The sequence below is a fragment of the Podarcis filfolensis genome (assembly GCF_964270895.1).
Source record: "Podarcis filfolensis genome assembly, chromosome: 10".
NCBI classification, from domain to species: Eukaryota; Metazoa; Chordata; class Lepidosauria; order Squamata; family Lacertidae; genus Podarcis; species Podarcis filfolensis.
The window spans coordinates 19,362,479-19,383,156 of NC_139612.1; the positions used below are offsets into that span (position 1 = coordinate 19,362,479).

General features: G+C 43.7%; 1 protein-coding gene across 4 annotated transcripts in view; it reads left to right on the forward strand.

Annotated features, from left to right (window-relative positions):
• Nucleotides 1–1,167: 1,167 nt before the first annotated feature.
• AASS (aminoadipate-semialdehyde synthase) overlaps nucleotides 1,168–20,678 on the forward strand; it is a 41,338-nt gene continuing 21,827 nt past the window's right edge. For 2 of the 4 annotated variants that reach the window (XM_083574443.1, XM_083574444.1), the window contains exons 1-13: nucleotides 1,168–1,365; nucleotides 4,884–5,106; nucleotides 6,105–6,281; nucleotides 7,346–7,430; nucleotides 9,494–9,561; nucleotides 10,189–10,335; nucleotides 12,192–12,270; nucleotides 12,350–12,477; nucleotides 13,199–13,347; nucleotides 13,984–14,106; nucleotides 15,833–15,944; nucleotides 19,717–19,776; nucleotides 19,879–19,946. In XM_083574443.1, coding sequence (XP_083430569.1) covers nucleotides 4,894–5,106; nucleotides 6,105–6,281; nucleotides 7,346–7,430; nucleotides 9,494–9,561; nucleotides 10,189–10,335; nucleotides 12,192–12,270; nucleotides 12,350–12,477; nucleotides 13,199–13,347; nucleotides 13,984–14,106; nucleotides 15,833–15,944; nucleotides 19,717–19,776; nucleotides 19,879–19,946 — 1,409 coding nt within the window. In that variant the 5' untranslated portion in view covers nucleotides 1,168–1,365; nucleotides 4,884–4,893. Of the gene's footprint in view, nucleotides 2,598–2,825; nucleotides 5,107–6,104; nucleotides 6,282–7,345; nucleotides 7,431–9,493; nucleotides 9,562–10,188; nucleotides 10,336–12,191; nucleotides 12,271–12,349; nucleotides 12,478–13,198; nucleotides 13,348–13,983; nucleotides 14,107–15,832; nucleotides 15,945–19,716; nucleotides 19,777–19,878; nucleotides 19,947–20,678 lie in introns of all 4 variants that reach the window. The other 2 variants (XM_083574445.1, XM_083574442.1) reach the window with 1 other exon arrangement.

Genomic DNA, 20,678 nt, shown 5'->3' on the forward strand with positions numbered 1-20,678 from the left:
TGATTCCTGGACCGTCTGCGGGCCAGATTGAGAAAGCGATTGGGCCGCATTCGGCCAGCGGGTCTTAGGTTACCTACCCCTGTGCTAGACCATCGTTAAGCTACACTGTAACTGGCAACAACTTTCCAGGGTTTCATGCAGGGATTTTCTACAGCCTTACCAAGAGAGACCAGAGACTGAACCTGGGGCTTTCTACATGCTAAGGGAGCTAACTTGAATAAAATTTTGAGGGAGGGGGCAGGTAAGCCACGTCCTGCATAATCGATCACAAGATACAGTGCACACACTCCATTTGAATGGTAATGGCTGCTGCTGCTGCTGCTGTTATTCCCTGCCCATCTGGCTGGATTTACCCAGTCACTTTTCGGGGGGGGGGGCTAGCCCTCTTAAATATTTTATTGGGGGGGGCTAAAGGGACCTTGGTCCCTAGGAGTTGGCTTCTATGCTACATGCAAAGCATGTACTCTGCTCCAGTGTGACGGTAAATGTGGAACTCACATGTCCCAAGCTTGCATTTCATGGCCTTTGGGTTTCACACTTCTCCCCTCCCCCTATTTCACATTTCTCTCCTTCCCTTCCCTTTTTTTATGCATACACCAGATCTGTCAGAAAGGGGGCTGTGGGTCTAAGACTGCCACACGTCCGGATTTTCCCGGACTTTGGAGAAATTTCAAAGGCGGAATTGATTGGGGGGGCGCATTTCCGAAAGCTGTTGCTTTGTCTTGGATCTTAGGCAAGTCAATCGAAAAATTGAGCGTTTTTGTAAAATAATAATAATAATAAAATACCTCAACAACTTTGGCGTTTGCCTAAAAAAAGTTCAGCAAGTTTCAGGTTTCCCTAAGAAAATTTCAACAATTTCGCTGGTTTCCTTTAAAAAAGTTTTGGAGACTTCCTAAAAAAAAGCTCACTCTTGGGGTCTTCCTGGGGGAAAAAACCTCAATCTTGGGGACTTCCTGGAGAAAAACACCTCAATCTTGGGGACTTCCTAAAAAAAAGCTCAGTCTTGGGGTCTTCTTAAAATCTTCCTTTAAAAAAGTTCAACAACTTTCGGGGTGTCCTGGTTTTTCGAGTGCTGCTCGTTGGTGCCTTGGGAAACCCTCCTCCAGCGCGGGATCCTCGCGTGCTCTCGCCTAGTGACGCAGCTCCGGGTGGCCTCTGCGACTGGCGGAAGGGGAAGGTTGCTCCCACGAGGTCGCGCTCGATTGGCTGGCGGCGGGGGAGGCGGCCCGACTCCCCCTCGCAATGTTGCAAACCGCGCGCCTTTGATGGGCAGCTGGCCGCTTCTTGCGCAAGGCCAGGCAGGCGGAGCTCGCCGGGGACAGGCAGCCGGGCGCCCACCTTTCCCACGCGTGGACCCGAAAGGTAAGCGAGCAAAGTGGCGTGCGCTCTTGGAGAGGGCAGCCAGCCTGACTGCCTGCCTATCTGCGACGGGGGAAAAAGCCTGAGCTTTGCCGCTCCTAGGTGCTGAAGGCGGAGATCATATATATATTTGCAACGGAGGCCTAGGAGCCTCCGGGGATCCCAGCGCCCACGTTGCTGCTGGAGATGCTGAAGCGGCGAGATCTAGAGATCCAGGCGCCTGGGATCGCTTTCCGTAGGCCTACCGGCGAAAGCCGAGGTGCAGACTTGCATTGCACAACCTCTGGTGTGAAGCTGCGTTGCGTTTTTTTAGTGGAGCTTTTTTTCCATTTCTGGCAATGCGTAATTGGAGAGCGTCGCGCACTCTTGCCTTTCACATTTGAGCAAGCCTTTAAGTTTCTTTTTATAACGATTTTTTACCAGTTTTCAAAACTAAACTAAGCTTTTAAAGTTTCTAGCTCTCAGTGTGGGAGCCCAAAGATTTCTTCTTCCCAACGGATTAGGCAGAGACCCTTTAAAAAGAGAGCGAGCGAGCGAGCGAGAGCGGTGCTCCTCTGATTACTCGGCCATATGGGTGCTTTCGTGGGCCAAAGAAACCGGGTTGTGTTCTTTGTTCGCGTCTCCCCATCTCCCCTCCTACCTGAGGCTTCATGCACCTGATGAAGTAGACTTTCCTAGCATCCTGGAGTTGGAAGGGACCATAGGGTCATCTAGTCCAGCCCCCTGCAATGCCGGAATCTTGTGCCCAACGTGGCACAAGACTGGACTGGAACCCACAACCCTGAGATTAACCCTCGTGCTCTAGCAACTGAAGTTTATATAATTTTTTTTAAAGGTAGTTTTAAAGTTGCCACAAGCCTGTGTTGTTGTTGTTGTTGTTGTTTTTTTGCTTCTAAAGACTTAAAAGGGTTCTGGACATTTTAAATGTCTTCCCTTATCATTTTATAGGCTGATGGGCAATGAATGTGGTGAGCAACTGACTCCTCTTCTCCACAAGCCTTTGTCTCCCTCCCTGCATTCCTCAAGTCTGGAGACTTGAGGAATTTTTAGCCTGAGGGAAAGGTGGCTGTTTCTTTCAAGAGGAGTGGCTAGGTTAGCCTTTTGATGCCAAAAAGGGCAGTGAGTCTTTAAAGCAATGGTTCTTAAAGGGTGTGGCAGGAGAAGATGGCAAGTGGGGGGGGGCATTTAAACACGTCAGTGTAGTATGGTATCAAACAAACTTTTAGTATACAGTGGTACCTCGGGTTATGTACTTAATTCATTCCGGAGGTCCGTTCTTAACCTGAAACTGTTCTTAACCTGAAGCACCACTTTAGCTAATGGGGCCTCCTGCTGCCGCCGCGCCGCCGCCACACGCTTTCTGTTCTCATCGTGAAGCAAAGTTCTTAACCTGAAGCACTATTTCTGAAGCACTATTTCAGGTCTGTAACCTGAAGCGTATGTAACCTGAGGTACCACTGTAGTATCATAGTATAGTATCAAAATATTTTTGATAGTATAGTATAATTTTTTTAATTTTTTGCAGAATATGGATAATTATCTTTTCAAAATGAGAGCAAGATCAATGAAGTGATACTGAGGGCAATCCTAGTTGTGTTTGTTACCAATAAAAATAATAATTGGTGTGGCACGAACAAATTTTTATTCTGAAAATATGGCCCAGAGGAAAAAAGTTTGAGAACCACTGCTTTAAAAACCATAATATGTTAGCATTTCAAGGCTCCCTGTCTTTAAAGAGTCTACAAGGCGCTAGTCTTCAAGGAACCACAATACTCTTTATTGTTCACCTTTCTACCTTGCTTCTCTAGTTGACAATGTTCATAGGCTCTGGCAAATGTACAGCCTTTGCAACTAGAGACAGATAAGTTTAACAACCTTTTTGCATTCCCCATAGAAAAGCATAAAATCTTTTGCTGTTGATATCAGTGGTAATTGGCTTCCACTTATTGGAATATGTAAGGACCTTTAAGCTCAGTAATGCGAATGGTTTTACTGAGGGCTTGGTTGTCCTGGTAGTAGTCTTGCATTTGTTTGGAATATATTTAAAAGGCAGTGTGTGTGTGTTTTTCTTTTTTGCCTTAAGCCAAGGCAAAGTTGGACCACAGAGCTCTCCTGACTTCAAGGGAATAGTGTTTGCAATGGCATCAGTGAGGAGGGAAGAGGTTTGGGAGTGGTGAACTTTTCCACTCTTAGTCATCAAATAGCAACTACTGTGACTGGTGAATCGTACAACCGAGACCAAATAGTTGTGAATGTGTGTATGGAACCATTGTTGCTGAGAACTGTAATAGCAAAGATGTTAAAGCTACAAATATAACAAATTGTTCTCTGTGTTATCCAGTCTGATAGATTGTGGCACTAAGATCAACAGTTCCCAGTCCGCCTTGGGAATGTTGTCAGGCTATGATGAGATGGGCAGTAGATCATATTTGGAATCAAACCACTTTCTGCTCAATACTGGAGCCACAATCTATTGAAATTTTACAATGCCTGCTGGGTAATTTTACTGTGTTGATATGTATCAATAACAACATGCATTTTGAAAAATTGAAAAATCTCATTCTCCCTTCAATCTTCCATGAATTTGGTGTGTAAAACAGCGGGAGTGATGTCGGTTGCAGTTTCAGATTTCTAATGTTTGGGTTTTTGCTTCCTGTGGAATAGTGCTTGTTTCAAAGGAAACCACCAAGGTTACTAAAGGGGTAACTAAAACTTCAGTCCTAGGCACACTTACCTGTGAGTAAGCCTTACTGAACTGAAAGAGATTTACTTCCAAGTAGAAGCAAGCTCTGCAAAACAATTTTGGGCCTGCAGTATGGATATCTTCAGGGCTGCGTCCAAATTCTTCTTTTTATAATGTAAAGAGAAGGCCAGGGTTTCATATTGCATTTGACAACGTAAGAAAATGTACATGGTGCTGGTCATGTTTAAGAATGGAGGTATAAATATTTAAATAAAACCAATAAATGGACAAATGTTGGACAAATGTTGGCGGTTATAGGTTGGCAACTGTCAACCTTTCACGCTGTGTATCATTCATCCTTCCACTTAGTGTGAGAACCATAAATCTATTCTTGCATCCATAGTTTTGGAATTAAAAGTCAGAAGGGACTAGCTGATGATTTAGGCCAAGTTTTTCCTCATTCATTCTGCACTGATTACACTGTTTAGAATTCTTGGGTTCCTTGATTGAATTTGAGATACAAATGTTACTTTTGGCTGTTACCAGATTGCTTCCCTTGTAACAATTTTCAGTTCATGTTCTCACTTGTAAGGAAGACAACATTCAAGGTTTTTCCCCCTCTGAAAAAGTTTGAAACGTTTGCACAGTTAATTGGCAATGTGCAGTTATGACTTCTGGATTGCACCTTGTGTTAAAAACCAACTAGTTTTACAGCAGATTTCTAAGGAGACCAGGGGTTTTTTTTTGTTGGGGGCAGGAGATGGACGGACACGCAATGGCTGATTCTGAACACCTTTATGTTGCATCTCCTTATTACCTTGTCTTTGCTTGCTGTTAGGTTTTTAATCATGCTTCGAGCATTCAAACGCACAGGTGGTAGGTTTGAGAGCCATCTTTCAAGGTGGCAGCATTATCATAAATCTGTCCTGGCAATCAGAAGAGAGGATGTCAATGCCTGGGAAAGAAGAGCCCCGTTAGCCCCACGGCACGTCAAGCTTTTAACCAACCTGGGCTACAAAGTTCTGGTGCAACCGTCCAATCGAAGGTCCATCCATGAAAAAGTAAGTCCTAACATTTTTGTTGTTGATCACGAGGGCAGGAGCGGTGTACAGTTTGTTTCTTGTGCACATCTAATCACAATTATTAGGCCCTTGATGTTACAATGCCCATAGTGGTTTTATGGGTGCTGATGAAGCCTCTTGGCAGTGATTGGCCGAACTGCTCTGATGTCACAGAGGGACTGAGCAAGCCACAAAGTTTGCTCTTGCTGTTTGAGCTGCCTTGTTTTCTGGAGTGGGGCAGAGCAGGGTCCAGAAGGCCCTAGAGAAGGAGAGGTTGAAAAAGCAAACACAAGGGACTTGGTGAAGAGGTGGCAGGCACCAGACAAGTTTGTAGAACTGGGCAGCACCTAGGAAAAGAGGGCTGGAAGGAGGAGTGTGTGAATGAATGACAGGAGGTGATGGAGCTGCAGATGAATGAGTGGACGATGGAAGAGTTGGAAGCAGCAGAGGGGATGGAGGCTGAGGTTGACATAGTGGTGACTTCAGTGGGGGGTCCAGGCCCCACTCAGCAGAATGGGCAAACCCCAACAGGGCCAGCATCCCATTTAAAGTAAATGAAGTAAAACGGCACCTGAACTCCTCCCATAATAAGTCCTTCAGGCTGAGAGTCTAAAATTGCTTTAACAGCCCCAATGAGATCACATAAAGATTTATGGAATCAATATTGTGGTGGCCTATGGCTTTAAACAATTATGAACCCACAAGCCACATCTTTGGCTGAAAGCCTCCCCTCTTTCTAATATGAAAATAGCAATCCTTGTGTACTGCCATTTTGCTGTGGCACAGAGTGTGTGGTTTCATTTAGAAATGGCAGGTGAGAACGATACCCCTCATAAGTGGGGAAGGAATCTCTTCTCCCCCACCCACAGGAGTGGTTAACTTGTATAGAAATAAGGCTCACCTTCTGGAATAGCATCTATGGAACAATCTCAATATTTTCTGCCTTTGTTCAGTTTGGCTCGAAGCGTCAATTCCTCTCTTCAATGCTTTGTTTGCAGGACTATGTTAAAGCTGGCGGTATTATACAGGAAGACATTTCGGAGGCCTGCCTGATTGCGGGTGTGAAGAGGCCGCCGGAGGATAAACTAATTCCCAACAAGAACTATGCATTCTTCTCTCATACTATTAAAGCGCAGGAGGCAAATATGCCCTTGTTGGATGAGATCCTGAGCAAGGTAATATTTCACTTACCGAGGACTGCTAACTATTATTATAATATGGTGAAATGGTCAGTTCAGCAGGGTGAGAGGATTTGCAAAGTGCAGTATTGGGTTTCCACCATGCGACAATGAATTAACGGCAGTGTGTTTTAGTAGCATAAAAGGCAAAACAAACATTAGTGTTGTAACTCACTCTACGTGGGGCTGCCCTTGAGACTGATCCAGAAACTCCAGCGGGTGCAGAATGCCGTGGCGAGACTCCTTACAGGATCAGGTTTAAGGTGCTGATTTTAACCTTTAAAGCCCTATACGGCCTAGGACCCTCGTGCCTACGGGACCGCCTCTCCTGTTATGTCCCACGGAGGACCTGACAGTCTTCAAATAAAAACATCTTGGAGATCCTGGGCCACAAGGAGGTTAGGCTGGCCTCGACCAGAGCCAGGGCTTTTTTGGCTGTGGCCCCGATCTAGTGAAACGCTCTGTCACAAGAGAGTAGGGCCCTGCGGGACTTGACGTCTTTCCACAGGGCCTGCAAGACAGAGCTGTTCCACCAGGCCTTTGGTCAAGGCACAGTCTGACCCCCTTCTTCTGTAATCTTCATAGAACTCTAGCCCAATGGTTGCCATTAATTTGATTCTGAATTGATTTTAGAATGTATTTCAATTAATTGACTGTGATTTTATGTAAACTGTGTTATTTTTACTGTTGTTAGCCGCTCTGAGCCCGGCTTCAGCTGGGGAGGGTGGGATATAAATAAAATTTTATTAGTATTATTATTAGTGAACTCAGAGTAGACCCACTGAAATAAATGAACTCAAGACACATTTTCCCTGATCTAACCCCCTACTGAGATGAATGGAAGTGGCTGGAAGGCTTATCTTTGCCTCTTTTTATTTAGAAATCCCATTTATCTCATAGGAGACGTTCCCAATGCATTGCTCTATAAAATAATTGAAGCGACTTCTTTTACATGCATATTTCTATAAATGGCAGGGTCTGCTGTGATTTGATTTTAATTTTTAGTGTACTCAGATGAGTGGAGCCTGAGAACAAATGTATATGGTGTGTTGTACTTTCAGAACATTCGACTGATAGATTATGAGAAAATGGTGGATCACAGAGGAGTGCGAGTTGTAGCCTTCGGAAAGTGGGCTGGCGTTGCAGGTATCTAAAGAAAATTTATATTGTGTTTTGGCCATTTTCAACCAAAAGGAACTCCATATCTTTGCACCTGCTAGCTTTTATTTATTTAACTTACTCATTCGCTATAAAAGCATTAACACACTGCTTAATGTTATATTAAAAAAATCTCTAAACAGTAATTAGTGAGCATGGGATTAGGGAGGGATGCTTCTGCTATGCCACCTTCGAGATTTTTGCATTTTATTTTATTTATTCTATTTTTATATATATACTTTGCAGGTTTATACATTTCACTAATTTTACAAAACTTTTGACATTTCAAAACTTTACTTCCTCCCCGCTCTTTCTGCTGTTCCTTAAATTTATTTTTAATATCTTCTACATATCCAAATTAACTTAATTTGCTCATTTATTCAGCTTCTTTAAATATATACTCTTATGAAACTGCAGGTTATTACAATAATCCTGCCAATGTCTGTTTACAATTTATCTGTAAATATTCAATGAACCATTTCCACTCTTTTATAAAAAGTTATCTTAAGTTTTTGTATCCATTCTTCCTTTGCTGGGACTTCTGCTTCTTTCTATTTTGGGGTGACTGACATTATTGCCGCTGCAGTAGCATACATGAATAAGTTTCTGTACAGTTTCGGTAGTTCTGTCCGTGTAATTCCCAAAAGGAAAGCTTCTGGTGGTTGTTTTTTACACAGGTTATTTTAAACATCCTTTTCATTTCATTATATATCATTTCCCAGCAAGCTTTAACCTTACTACAAGATACAATGAAAAAAAATCTTCTTTCTCTTTACATTTCCAACACTTATTTGATTTAGATTTATACATTTTTGCCAATTTACTCGGTGTTTGCACCTTAAGTGAGACGTAAGAAACTTGGGAAATTGCCTTCCATCTGGTCAGTACTACTCGTCTGTGAGGAGGTGTTGTGTGAATAGTGTATATGAACGTGCATGAGTGCTGGCTGTGCACATGTGAGTCCAAGTACACGCCTGTAACATGGCTGTCCCTGTAAAATCTGCTATGGCAGTAGCTTTCCAGCAGGGCTTTCTTTTCAGCTGGAACTCCCCATAAATCAGTTCTGGCATCTCTCAGGTGGGTGCCATTGCTGTTATAAGAGAACAAGGGAGCCTGTTCATCGTGAGTTCCAGTGTCTCTTTTTCTAGAAAAATAGCGCTGCTTTCCAGGGTCTTGGGTCAGGTCTTGCCTGATCCATTTATAACTAGACACGGTGAAACCTGGGAGCTTTTGCATGCAGAACAAGAGCCTCACTACTGCGTTATGGCCTTTCTTATTTTCTAATTTTTTAAAATAAAGATACTAAGACGCATTTGGGAAACAGGAGAACGAAACCCCCCCTAAAATATTTTGCTTGAAGCAACTATCAGGAAATAAGGATTTGCTTTAAGTTTTTCATGTATGCTAAAACTCAGTCTAAACTTCTTCTTTTTAAAAACAAAATTGTTTAACCACATCAGTTAACGAACATGGATGCATATGCTATAATGTTAATATTTTAGATAAATAAAATCTTTAAATTGTTATTAAGGAAATGATCGTTTTTTCTCCTTCCAATAAAGTACAGCGGAAAAGTTGTCCAAATAGGAACAGTTAACTTATTAAACCTCGTAATGATTTCATAATTCTCTGTCTATGTATTTCTAATAGTATAACCAAATCAGTAATTTTTGATATAACTGTAAAAACTACTCTGAAATTTTATTACTCCAAAAATGAAACCTTCATCTGGTAGTAAATATTAAGATGATACCAGCAAGAACAAGTCTTTCTGTAAAAAAAATGATTTAAATCAAGTCTTACTGACTAATGATTTAAATCGTGATTTAAATTGATTTATTTAAATCAAATCCACCTTGGGCTTGGATGACTGTTGAGTTCATGGTGGGTGTTCGGCCTTGCCCAGGCACTTGGAGCAAATGGGCCCTTGAGGCATTGTGGCTCTAGAATTCCCTTTAATTTTCCTTACTTCTCTCACCAGTTTGACTTTGCTGCAGCATTTGATAGCTCTGTGTACTGTACTAACTATGTATTATGTAATTCTGAACCAGGTATGATCAACATTTTACATGGAATGGGATTGCGATTTCTTGCCCTGGGGCATCATACTCCTTTTATGGTAAGGCGCTCTCTCTCTCTCTCTCTCTCTCTCTCTATATATATATATTATCGGGGGAACATGGGGGTGGAGGGGTAGGATGGGTAGATTTTTGTTAATTTGTCCCCAAGGCCCATTGACTCCATCATCAACAACATCATCATTTTGTTATTTATACCCCGACCATCTGGCTGGGTTTCCCCAGTCATTCTGGGCGGCTCCCAACAGAACACAAAAACAGAATAAAGCTTCAAACAGGGCTGCCTTCAGATGTCTTCTAAAAGTCAGATAGTTGTTTATTTCCTTGACATCTTATGGGAGGGCGTTCCACAGGGCGGGTGCCACTACTGAGAAGGCCCTCTGCCTGGTTCCCTGTAACCTCACATCTCACAGTGAGGGAACCACCAGAAGGTCCTCAGAGCTGGACCTCAGTGTCCGAGCTGAACAATGGGGGTGGAGGTGCTCCTTCAGGTATACTGGGCTGAGGCCTTTTAGGGCTTTAAAGGTCAGCACCAACACTTTGAATTGTGCTCGGAAACGTACTCTGAGCCAATGTAGGTCTTTCAGGACCAGTGTAATATGGTCTTGGCAGCCACTCCCAGTCACCAGTCTAGCTGGCTATTGACATTAATCTCTTCCTGGTTTCAGCACATTGGTATGGCCCATAACTACAGAAACAGTAGCCAGGCAGTCCAAGCAGTCCGTGATGCTGGTTACGAAATTTCCCTAGGCTTGATGCCAAAGTCTATTGGACCCATAACATTTGTGTTTACAGGCACCGGCAACGTGTCTAAGGTAAGGCATTCTTCAAATGCATGGCACTAGTACATTTTCTCATTGCAACTGAGGTATTGGTTTCTTGTTGTACGTATAAGGCTTGTTCATATCTTCCAATAAAGCTATAGGCCCCTTTTACTGCATTTCTGTTCCTTCCACACAGGAATAATGAGATGTGCACATAAATTTTCCCATGTGATGGCTGGAACATAGGAAGTTGTCTTATATTGAGTTAGATCATTGGTCCAAGTCAGTGTTTGAAATTAGCCAGGTGCCAGGCGCGTTTTGCTACTAGCGTGGGTCCAGTTGCGACCACATGGAGATTTCTGGGAGCCAGGGTGGCAGCTGGGCCTTACTCCACAGTTGATACAATTTTCATTTCCACTGCGTGTGTTTCTCGTTCTTGCATACTGGGATGAGTGAATTGTTGTAAGAGCAAGCTGCAGTCAAGCAGTACGTTGTTGTTGTTTAGTCGTTAAGTCGTGTCCGACTCTTCGTGACCCCATGGACCAGAGCACGCCAGGCACTCCTGTCTTCAACTGCCTCTCGCAGTTTGGTCAAACTCATGCTGGTAGCTTCGACAACATTGTCCAACCATCTCGTCCTCTGTCGTCCCCTTCTCCTTGTGCCCTCCATCTTTCCCAGCATCAGGGTCTTTTCCAGGGAGTCTTCTCTTCTCGTGAGGTGGCCAAAATATTGGAGCCTCACCTTCAGGATCTGTCCTTCCAGTGAGCACTCAGGGCTGATTTCCTTAGAAATGGATAGGTTTGATCTTCTTGCAGTCCACGGGACTCTCAAGAGTCTCCTCCAGCACCATAATTCAAAAGCATCAATTATTCGGCGATCAGCCTTCTTTGTGGTCCATCTCTCACTTCCATACATCAATTTTTTTTCTTTCCAGTAGCACCTTAAAGACCAACTAAGTTAGTTCTTGGTATGAGCTTTCGTGTGCATGCACACTTCTTCAGATACACTTAGTTGGTCTTTAAGGTGCTACTGGAAAGAAAAAAAATTGTTTGTTTTGACTATGGCAGACCAACACGGCTACCTATCTGTAACTGGTTCCATACATCACTACTGGGAAAAACCATAGCTTTAACTATATGGGCCTTTGTTGGCAAGGTGATGTCTCTGCTTTTTAAGATGCTGTCAAGAAGTGTAGTTGAGATCAAAGAATCATAGTATTGTAGCATGGGAAAGGACCCCGAGGGTCATAGACAAATAGACAGTTCGTTGTTGGGATTCAAGGTGTCATATGGTGCCTAGCTTATATGTCTTGAGTTTCTAACACTGGTCCCAAGTCTGTGTCTAAATCAGATCATTGGTCATTGTCTGCATGGACTGACAGCAGCTAGGAGTCTTGCTGACCTACCTGGAAATGCCAGGGATTGGAACTTGTGACCTTTTGTGCAAGGCATTTGTTCTTCCACTGAACCTGAGCCCCTTAAACTATTAGGATGAACATGATCTGTAGGTCTCTAGCTGTGTATATGCTGCCACTGCTGTTTGATTTCAGCCCTTGAGGAGCACCCAACCATCTGGAGAAGGTGCAAAGGGTTGGAGGAATTGGACGGTTGAAGGTCTAGGTAGCAAGTATACATTCTGGAATAATATGGTAGGAAACTGACAAAAGCAGACAGAAGGAGATGCCTGAGGTCATACACCAAATGATGTGCTATTTCCACAATTTGAACTCCAGTCTTCCAGGTTTAATTCCAGAACCTCCCTCTCTCTCCCTCTTTCTCTCTCTCTCTCTCTAATGTGTGCAGGATAGTCCTTGGCAGAAGTGTTGTTCCTTTGATTGCCCGATGCCTTGCATTTTATTTATTTTTTGGTAAATCTAACCTCACTATCTGTCTTACTTTTATCTACAGGGGGCCCAAGAAATGTTCAATGCCCTCCCTTGTGAGTTTGTGGAGCCCCACGAGCTGAAGGAGGTCTCTCGAACTGGAGGTAGGGCATTCTAGGATGGGCTTCAGAAGCTCTGTGGGGTACGTTCTTTCTCTTTTATTTACAGTGCTCCTCTCCACAGACCTCAGAAAAGTCTACGGGACGGTGTTGAGTCGACACCACCATCTTGTAAGGAAGACCGATGGCGTGTATGACCCCGTGGACTATGACAAGCACCCAGAACACTACACCTCTCGTTTCAACACGGATGTGAGTACACCACTCCCATTATTGTACCCTTAAGTGTTCCAAGAGGGTCAGACTCTGCCCTATAGTTACCATGACCTCTGTTACCTACGACACCCAATTTCCTGTCAGTGTAGCTCATGTAACCAATGTGCTTTTCTAAAAAATAATAATTAAGCTGATGATTCTCATATATATAATTTTTCTGTTTTACAATTTAGAGTATTCATTTAAACATCCTTAAAATATCCATTACTTCCCTTCTTCTCTTTCCATGGTTCATTTTGCATATCATAAATCCCTGCATATTTTACAAAAACTAAACCATTCAGTATTCCATTATTACATCCATCAAAACTTACTTAGACTGTTGAATTTATCTTAATGCTGCCCATGTTTTCAAATGTGCACAATTTCCCCCATATATTCAATAAACATTTTCCAGTCTTCTTTGAACGTATGCTCTTCTTGTTCTTATTCTATATGTTAGGTCCGCAATCTGTGCATATTCTGTCAGCTTAAAGTTCCCATTCTTTAGTTGGGACCTCGCTTGTTTTCCATTTAAGCTGATGATTGTCTGGATGCATCTAGAGAACCGCCTAGTTCCATGACCAGATGATAAAGTGAGGCTTACTATCAGCATCAAGCATTTGCATCACATAGTTACTGAATCACATAGTTAACTATTTGGATCAAGGTGTTGGTTCCTTACAGGATAAGAAGAAATTGCAGCTTTATTTTACAGATTGCACCTTACGCTACTTGCGTGATCAATGGGATCTACTGGGAGCAGCATACTCCGAGGTTGCTAAGCAGGCAGGATGCACAGCGACTTCTGGCTCCTCTGCGACCTTCTGCTGCTGCTACCGAAGGATGTCCACAATTGCCACACAAGTAAGAAGCTTGTGTTTGGTGATAGCAGGCATCAGTTAAATCGGTGCTGGGGATCCTCTGTTTTGTTTCTCTTTTGAGGACTGCATTTGCTCAGAGGCAATCTTATGGGGACTGAAACTAGAAGTGGGCGGGGCCAGAGCTAAAAATTTGACTTGGCTTAAAGTTTGCTCTGTCATGGAATTCTACTCAATATTGATCCAGAGTAGAACTCTGACGTATAATTTCCAGTGTAAAAACTTAAACACGTTGCAGGATTCAAAAAAAATAGACCAGAGGCAATTGTATTTCATCCAGCAGAGCTTTACTTCTTGGTTCTCCAGCTGTTTTTGGACTATAATTCCCATCATCCCTCACCACGGGTCTTGCTAACTTGGGATTGATGGGAATTGTAGTCCAAAAACAGCTAGAGAACCAAATTTTGGAAACCCTGGTCTAGAACCATTCCTTGTTTGAAATATTTACTAAGGTTCCCTGAGGAGAGTATTTTGTTGAGTGCTAATGACAGACTAAATCTGTCTTGTTCAGCTGTTTATTTCTTTTGACACTGTCAATGGTGGTGCACTTGGGTATTGTATCTTCAAGACTTAAAAAAACTGAAAATCATTTATTGACTATGTGGCTGTTGTTCTTTAATAGACTTGTTGCAATATGTGACATCTCTGCAGACACTGGAGGGTCTATAGAATTTATGACAGAATGTACAACAATAGACAGCCCCTTCTGCATGTATGATGCCGATCAGCATATTATCCACGACAGGTGAGAGGGTCTTTCTAATTTTCTTTTGTGTTGAAAAGCTCCGTTTTAAAGCAACACACAGTTATTTCGTAGTGTTGCATTTAATTGTGATGGATACAGTTGAGGTGTCTCCAAGCATGCACGGTCTTGGATCTTGGAGGTTAAGCAGCTTAACAAAATGCACTAGAGGAAACTTCTTGCGTTCCTATTTTGTGCAGGAAGGTCACTCACACACAAGAAAGCCACTTCGGAAGGTTGGTGGCCTTCCCGAACAAAATAGGGTTGACTCTTGGTGGGGAGAAGTGGAACTGCCTCTGAAGACAGTTCGGAAACTTCAGCTGGTGCAGAATTCGGCTGCCAGGTTGCTCACAGAGGCAAGATGGTTTGAGCATGTAAAACCAGTCCTGGCCAGAACGTACTGGCTGCCAGTTAGTTTCTGGGCCCAATACAAAGTGCTGGTTTTGACCTATACAGTGGTACCTCGGGTTACAGACGCTTTGGGTTACGTGTTTTCAGGTTACAGACGCGCCGAAACCCAGAAGTACCGGAATAGGTTACTTCTGGGTTTCGGCACATGTGCAGAAGTGCTAAATTGCGCTTTGCGCATGCGCGCCAAATTGCATCACACGCATGCGCAGATGCAGCGCTGCGGGTTGTAAATATGTCTCCCGCACGGATCATGTTCACAACCTGAGGTTCCACTGTAAAGCCTTAAATGGGTGTGGGCCGCAATAGCACAAAGACTGCCTCTCCCCATGGGAAACTTCTTAGACCATAGCTGTCAACTTTCAGATTTGAAAATAAGGGATCAGCAGCCTCGAAAATAAGGGATCAGCAGCCTCACCTGTCCTGGGGACAGTCTACGGGATATCTAACAATCCGGGATAGCAGCAGGAAGCAGCGGGAAACGGCGCTGGAATAAGGGAATTTCCCGCAAAAAAAAGGGAAGGTTGACAGCTATGTCTTAAACCCTGTGATCATCATCTGAAACCCTTCTTCATGTGTCTCCTCCAGGAGAGGCCTGGAGGGGTGCAAGGACCCTTTTCTGCAGTGGCTCCCCACTTGTAGCATGCTCCCCCCTCAGAAAGGCTCACCTTCCTATCATATCTTTAGGCGCCAGGCAAAAATAATAATAATAATAATAATAATAATAATATCTTTATTGTCATTGCCCCCTCTCAGGGACAACGAAATTACTTGACTGCTCCATAAAAACACTAATTAAAACAATACAGTATAGTACAGCAAGGAAGATTAGATGACTTTCAAAGTCCAGGCTTCCCATTCAGGGCCGAGATCGCTCTGGAGAAGAAGCTGTTCTTAAGACGGCTCGTTCTTGTCTTCATCGTCCTGTATCTCCGTCCCGACGGCAGGAGCTCGAAGAGACAGTGACCAGGATGCGATGGATCTTTTACTATGTCCAGTGCCTTCCTATGGCACCTTGTGGCATAAATCTGCTCTAAGGTGGAGAGTGGGCAGCCAACAATGCTCTCTGCTGCCTTAACAACTCTGCACAACCCCATCCTGTCCTGGGTAGTACAGCTTCCGTACCACACACATAAGCCATAAGTGAGCACGCTCTCAATGGCACAGTGATAGAAGGCAAGCAGCAGTTTCTGCGGAAGATGGTTTTTCCTTAGAAAACATTTGTGTGTGTAAAAAAAAAACTTTTAAAAATGTTTTTTAGAAAGAGAGAAATAGTGCACAAAGCTTTTGTTGCCTGGAATCAAATTTCTGTCTCTTCTAGTGTGGAGGGATCAGGGATTTTGATGTGTTCCATTGATAATCTGCCAGCTCAGCTTCCTATAGAATCAACAGAATGCTTTGGAGACATGCTTTTCCCTTACATTGAAGAGATGGTAAGTGGGCGACTTGTTTCTATTTTGAGTGTTTAAGCGTTTGTGCGTTGGGGAGCTTCTGGGCTGCCCCGTAGGTAGGAAATCTGCTGTAAAACTTAACTGGCGGAAATGAAGTGTTTCTTAGAAACTAATTCAGACTACACAAGGTAGAAACTTCTCAAATAACGGTCTTTGGCGGGACCTTTCCCCCTCCTCCTCTGAAACCTATGGCTGCTAAACACAGGTGACATGGAAAGTTGTGCAGACCTCTCTTAAACAAGCCATTCCAATAAATGTATTTATCCATTTTGATGAATAGGATTTTGATTCTTTACAGTACACATTTTTCACAGTGGTGATCTGGCCAGTTGTGTAAGTGTTCTTTTTCAGAGGGGAATTAACTCTTTGTGTGTGTGTGTGTGTGTGTGTGTGTGTGAGAGAGAGAGAGAGAGAATTAATTTTCTGTTAATAGCCAAATCTTAGTGGCTGTGTTGTGACAAGACATCAAGTTCATTACAGTGGTACCTCGGGTTACAAACACTTCGGGTTACAGACTCTGTTAACCCGGAAATAGTACCTCAAATTAAGAACTTTACCTCAGGATGACAACAGAAATTGTGCGGCGGAGGCGTGGCGGCAGCAGGAGGCCCCATTAGCTAAAGTGGTACCTCAGGTTAAGAACGGTTTCAGATTAAGAACGGACTTCCGGAACGTTAATCCGAGATTCCACTGTACATGGCATTCAGGTTGAGAAGGGAAAAAATCCTGGGGCGTGGATTTATTCCACTGCCCAGCTCATTATGGTGCCACTCCCCATGGATCTCTCCGGTCAGCAAAGTCTACAGTCAAGTTAAAGAAGCAGAACAGCAGTCAGCAGACCTGATCCTTATTTGTTGCAACAAGGTTCAAACGCACAAAGATCTCTCCCCGTTTCCCATAATACATTTTTCAACAGCGTCATCGATACAGCACAAATATGTCACAAAGGAGGAGTGTTTGGTGTGTAGAAACATGAGCCCATCACCCACTCCTGTCAACAGCCCCAGTTCTCAACACCTTTTAACTACCCTCTTTCCCAAAGAGCAGTAAAGGTATTTACACACACCCCTAGCTAGCTGCAAGGCTTTCCTGCGCTTCTCCTTTGAAAGTATCAGAATTCAATCCACCATCCTGATGGATTTCTGTCTAGGGTATGAGCTGCCCTTGATCGCCTCCTGCCTCCTATTGTGAGGCTAAGTTCACACCTTATGGAGGGGCAAGGAGTATGTGACCTTATTCTTAAGGGATTATGGGGGCAGGGGGAGCCCTGGATTCCCCTCTTCCAGAGGAGTCATTAGCCGTTGGAACCAAAGAAATCGGTCAAGCCATTGAATTCAGAACAAAAAGAACATCTATAAACAGCTGCATACTATTAATTTTGAGGTTGCCGGGAATGTGGCTCTGGAGTGGAAAGAAGTTCTCCAACCCTGGTCTATATACTGACTGGCATCTCTCTAAGGTTTCATACCAGTCTTTTCCAGCCCGGACTGGATTGAACCTGGGATCTTTTGCATGCAGATCCTATGCTCTGCCATTGAGCTTAGGAAGCCCTTTGCAGTCAAGGCCCAGCAGGTGACATTTATATACCCCTCTTCCTGGTCATTGTTTTTCAACTCTTCTCTGAAGCTGTGTGTTAATGGCTTTGGATGAGTCATAAGTGGCTGCTTAGAGAGTGTTAATGGTTGTTGTGTAGACTGGAAGCAAGAAATTCCAAGAGTCCTGGGCTCCCTTAATGGCAGCAAGAGCTTTCCTGCGAATATCTGCTGCTGCAAAAAGTGAGAGAATGCCGCAAACCATCTTCCCCTCCATACAGTGTTCTGCACTGTGGTGTGGAGCCCCTGTAACATTTTTTATTTTGACACAGGTCATCGCGACACATAATCTGACCACTTCCAATTCCCTGTTGAATTAAAAAGAGGGGGAAATGATTATCTTATAAAGACAGCATTTTCTTTTTGCTGTTCATTAAAGGCCGTTGTATATGCTTGTAATAATTCAAGTGATTAACTGTACAATCCTATGCATGGCAAGAGAAAGTGACCAATAAATTTAATTAATAAATAATAATACAGTGGACCCTCTGGATATGAATGTAATTCATTCCAGGGGTCTGTATGTACCCTGAAAAATCCGCAAGTAGAGGCGCTGCTTCTGCGCACATGCACGGTGCAATAAAGCGCTTCTACGCATGTGCGTCCGTCGAAACCCAGAAGAATACACTTCTGAGTTTGCTGTGTTTGCAACCCGAAAGTTACGTTACCCGAAGGTAACATAACCTGAGGATCCACTGTAATATACTGGAAGTAAGACCGGCTGAACTAAAGTGTATGTGTTGTGTGTGGAGCTTTGCTTAGACATAGGCCACAACCATAACCCCCCCCCCCCCCGGTTTTTGAGTTACCACAAAACAGCCAAACAAGAGTGAGGCAACTGCCTCAGGGGACATATTCCCAGAGGCAGTTGCAGCAGCAGTAGCCCCTGGCTGTTCTCCCTGAGACCCTGGTCACCCTCCTCTGTTGGCACACGACCTCTCCTGAGCCTTGGTCCAGTTGCAGTAGGGGACATAATCCTGTAACCTCTTTTGAAATAAGATTCAGCTCCCGTCCCATGAACTGCTCTGTGTGGAAGTGGCCATCTTGTTTGTCACCTCAGGTACCAAAATGTCTCGGGCCAGCATTAAGCAGTGTTTGAAACTCCCATTGTATCTAGGCACATTTTGCGACAGGGAATTGCATCAGTTTCTGTGCTCTGGGCGCAGCCCTGCGCCTGAGATTTTTGATTAAAAGCGCAGAGTGGAAGGAAAAGACGACCTTTTTCTGCCTCCCCACTACTCTCTGAAGACTGGAAAAGAGACCCTCTTAATAATATTAGGAGGGCGGGCAGGGGAAGGACTAGACCGTGTATAAATGAACATAATATTTTAGTTGCAGTTCATCCATTTTCAGCTTTGTATTTTTGTTATTTAAAAAAAAAAGCGCCCAGCCATTCCGTTGTTGCGCCTGTAACCTCAGTTTCGGGTGCCACTTAGCTCCTAGCTTTCATATCTCAGTTTCTAACACTAAGAGTTAGCACTGTGCATCTTGGGGAGACAAGTTGCTGCATCACCTGAGGCAGAAAAATATCTTGGAGCAGCCCTGGGCAGGTAACTCACCAGTGTTAACTTATCTCTTCTCTGGTCAGTCAGAAAATACAATCTCATTGCTTATCACCACTTTGTGTAGTTAGGAGAGCTTTCCCCAGCCATCCTGTCTCTTAACTTTAGCTCTTGTATAGGTGAAAGAATGAGGTTTCCAGAGTTACACATGTCTGTCTAGATTAGTGGTTCCTAAATCTCTACTAAGGAAACCACAAATAGAATTTGTCCCTTGTCTTTTTGGCCTTCCCCCAAATCCTGACTCGGTTCTCCAGCCTGTTGGTCCTGCTTGCGGGCTTCACGCTATATAGATATACATGGCAACAAGATTTCTTTCATGCGTATTATATCTTGCCTAAACGGTGGCACAGCGGCTCTGTGAAGCGGGGTGGAAGGGGGAAGTGAATCTAGGAAGAAGAATTTAATTGACAATTGAAGGTCAGGAGAATTTCAGGTCTTCGAAGTAGCCTGACTAGCAACACAGCCTGCATTTTAATCTCAGTTTAAATCTTGACGGTTGCCTTGTTTTTAATGAAATATACTTTTCCGAGACTCTTATCTGTGAAAGATAATTATCTGTCTGAAAGCAAGTGCTCTGACGGGAAACCTTGATCTCCACAGCTGTTATCTGAAGCCTCGGAGCCCCTTGAAAGCCAGAATTACTCACCTGTTGTTAGAGACGTAAGTCTTGCAAGCCAATTGACTCCTTTTTTTCTCTCTTAACTTGGGCATGGCGAGGTCAGCCGCCAGGAAAGTAATGATGTGTTTCGTATACTTTTGTAGGCAGTGATTGCATCCAATGGTTCATTGACTGATAAGTATAAATATATCCAGAAACTGAGGGAGCGCAGGTAATACATAGCTTTCTCTCCCCACCCCCAGTATATCTGACTAAAGTTTTGAATTGTTGTGTCATATTGTGTTTCAATGCTGATGGGTTATTCCTACCTTGTTTTCTGTGGCGAAGCATGAGTGTGGCATGGCTGTCACAAGTATTTATTCTAATGGCGCTGATGCAGAAGCCAACTTGGGGACCTTCTCTGCAGGTTGTTCAGAGACGTGTTAACGATTCCACATTTCGATAATTTCCTCTGTGAGTTTACTAAAAGAATGCCATGGGGTCCCCACAGGGCTCTTGGGGAAAAATTAAGCAGGGGGTGGTTTTCACTAGAAAAAAGTGACTTCGGGGTGGGGGGAACTGCGCTGAGGAGGAGGCAGTGTTCAAATGAAAGAACTGGCTGCAAAAGAATAGAATTGAAATACAACAGTGAAGAGATCTCAGCTACACGGGAAAATTCCTTTCTGATCTTGTACATAGGAAACAGTTAGCTCCAGAAGATGAGAACAAAATCTATCCACTGAGCAACCTCAAGAGGAAGTTATTGAGATCTTTAAAAAGATCTAGCTCAGGGATTGGGGAACCACCTGCCCTCCTGATAGTCTTTGGTTCCCACCTGCTCTGTGGTCCTGGAAGTTACAGTCCAACAGGAAGTGGAAGGCAAAGGATGAAGCTCCTTGATCTAGGTTCTCAGCTTTTCTTTTCTTTTAGTGTTTCAGTTCTCATGTTGGGGAGGGATAGGCTT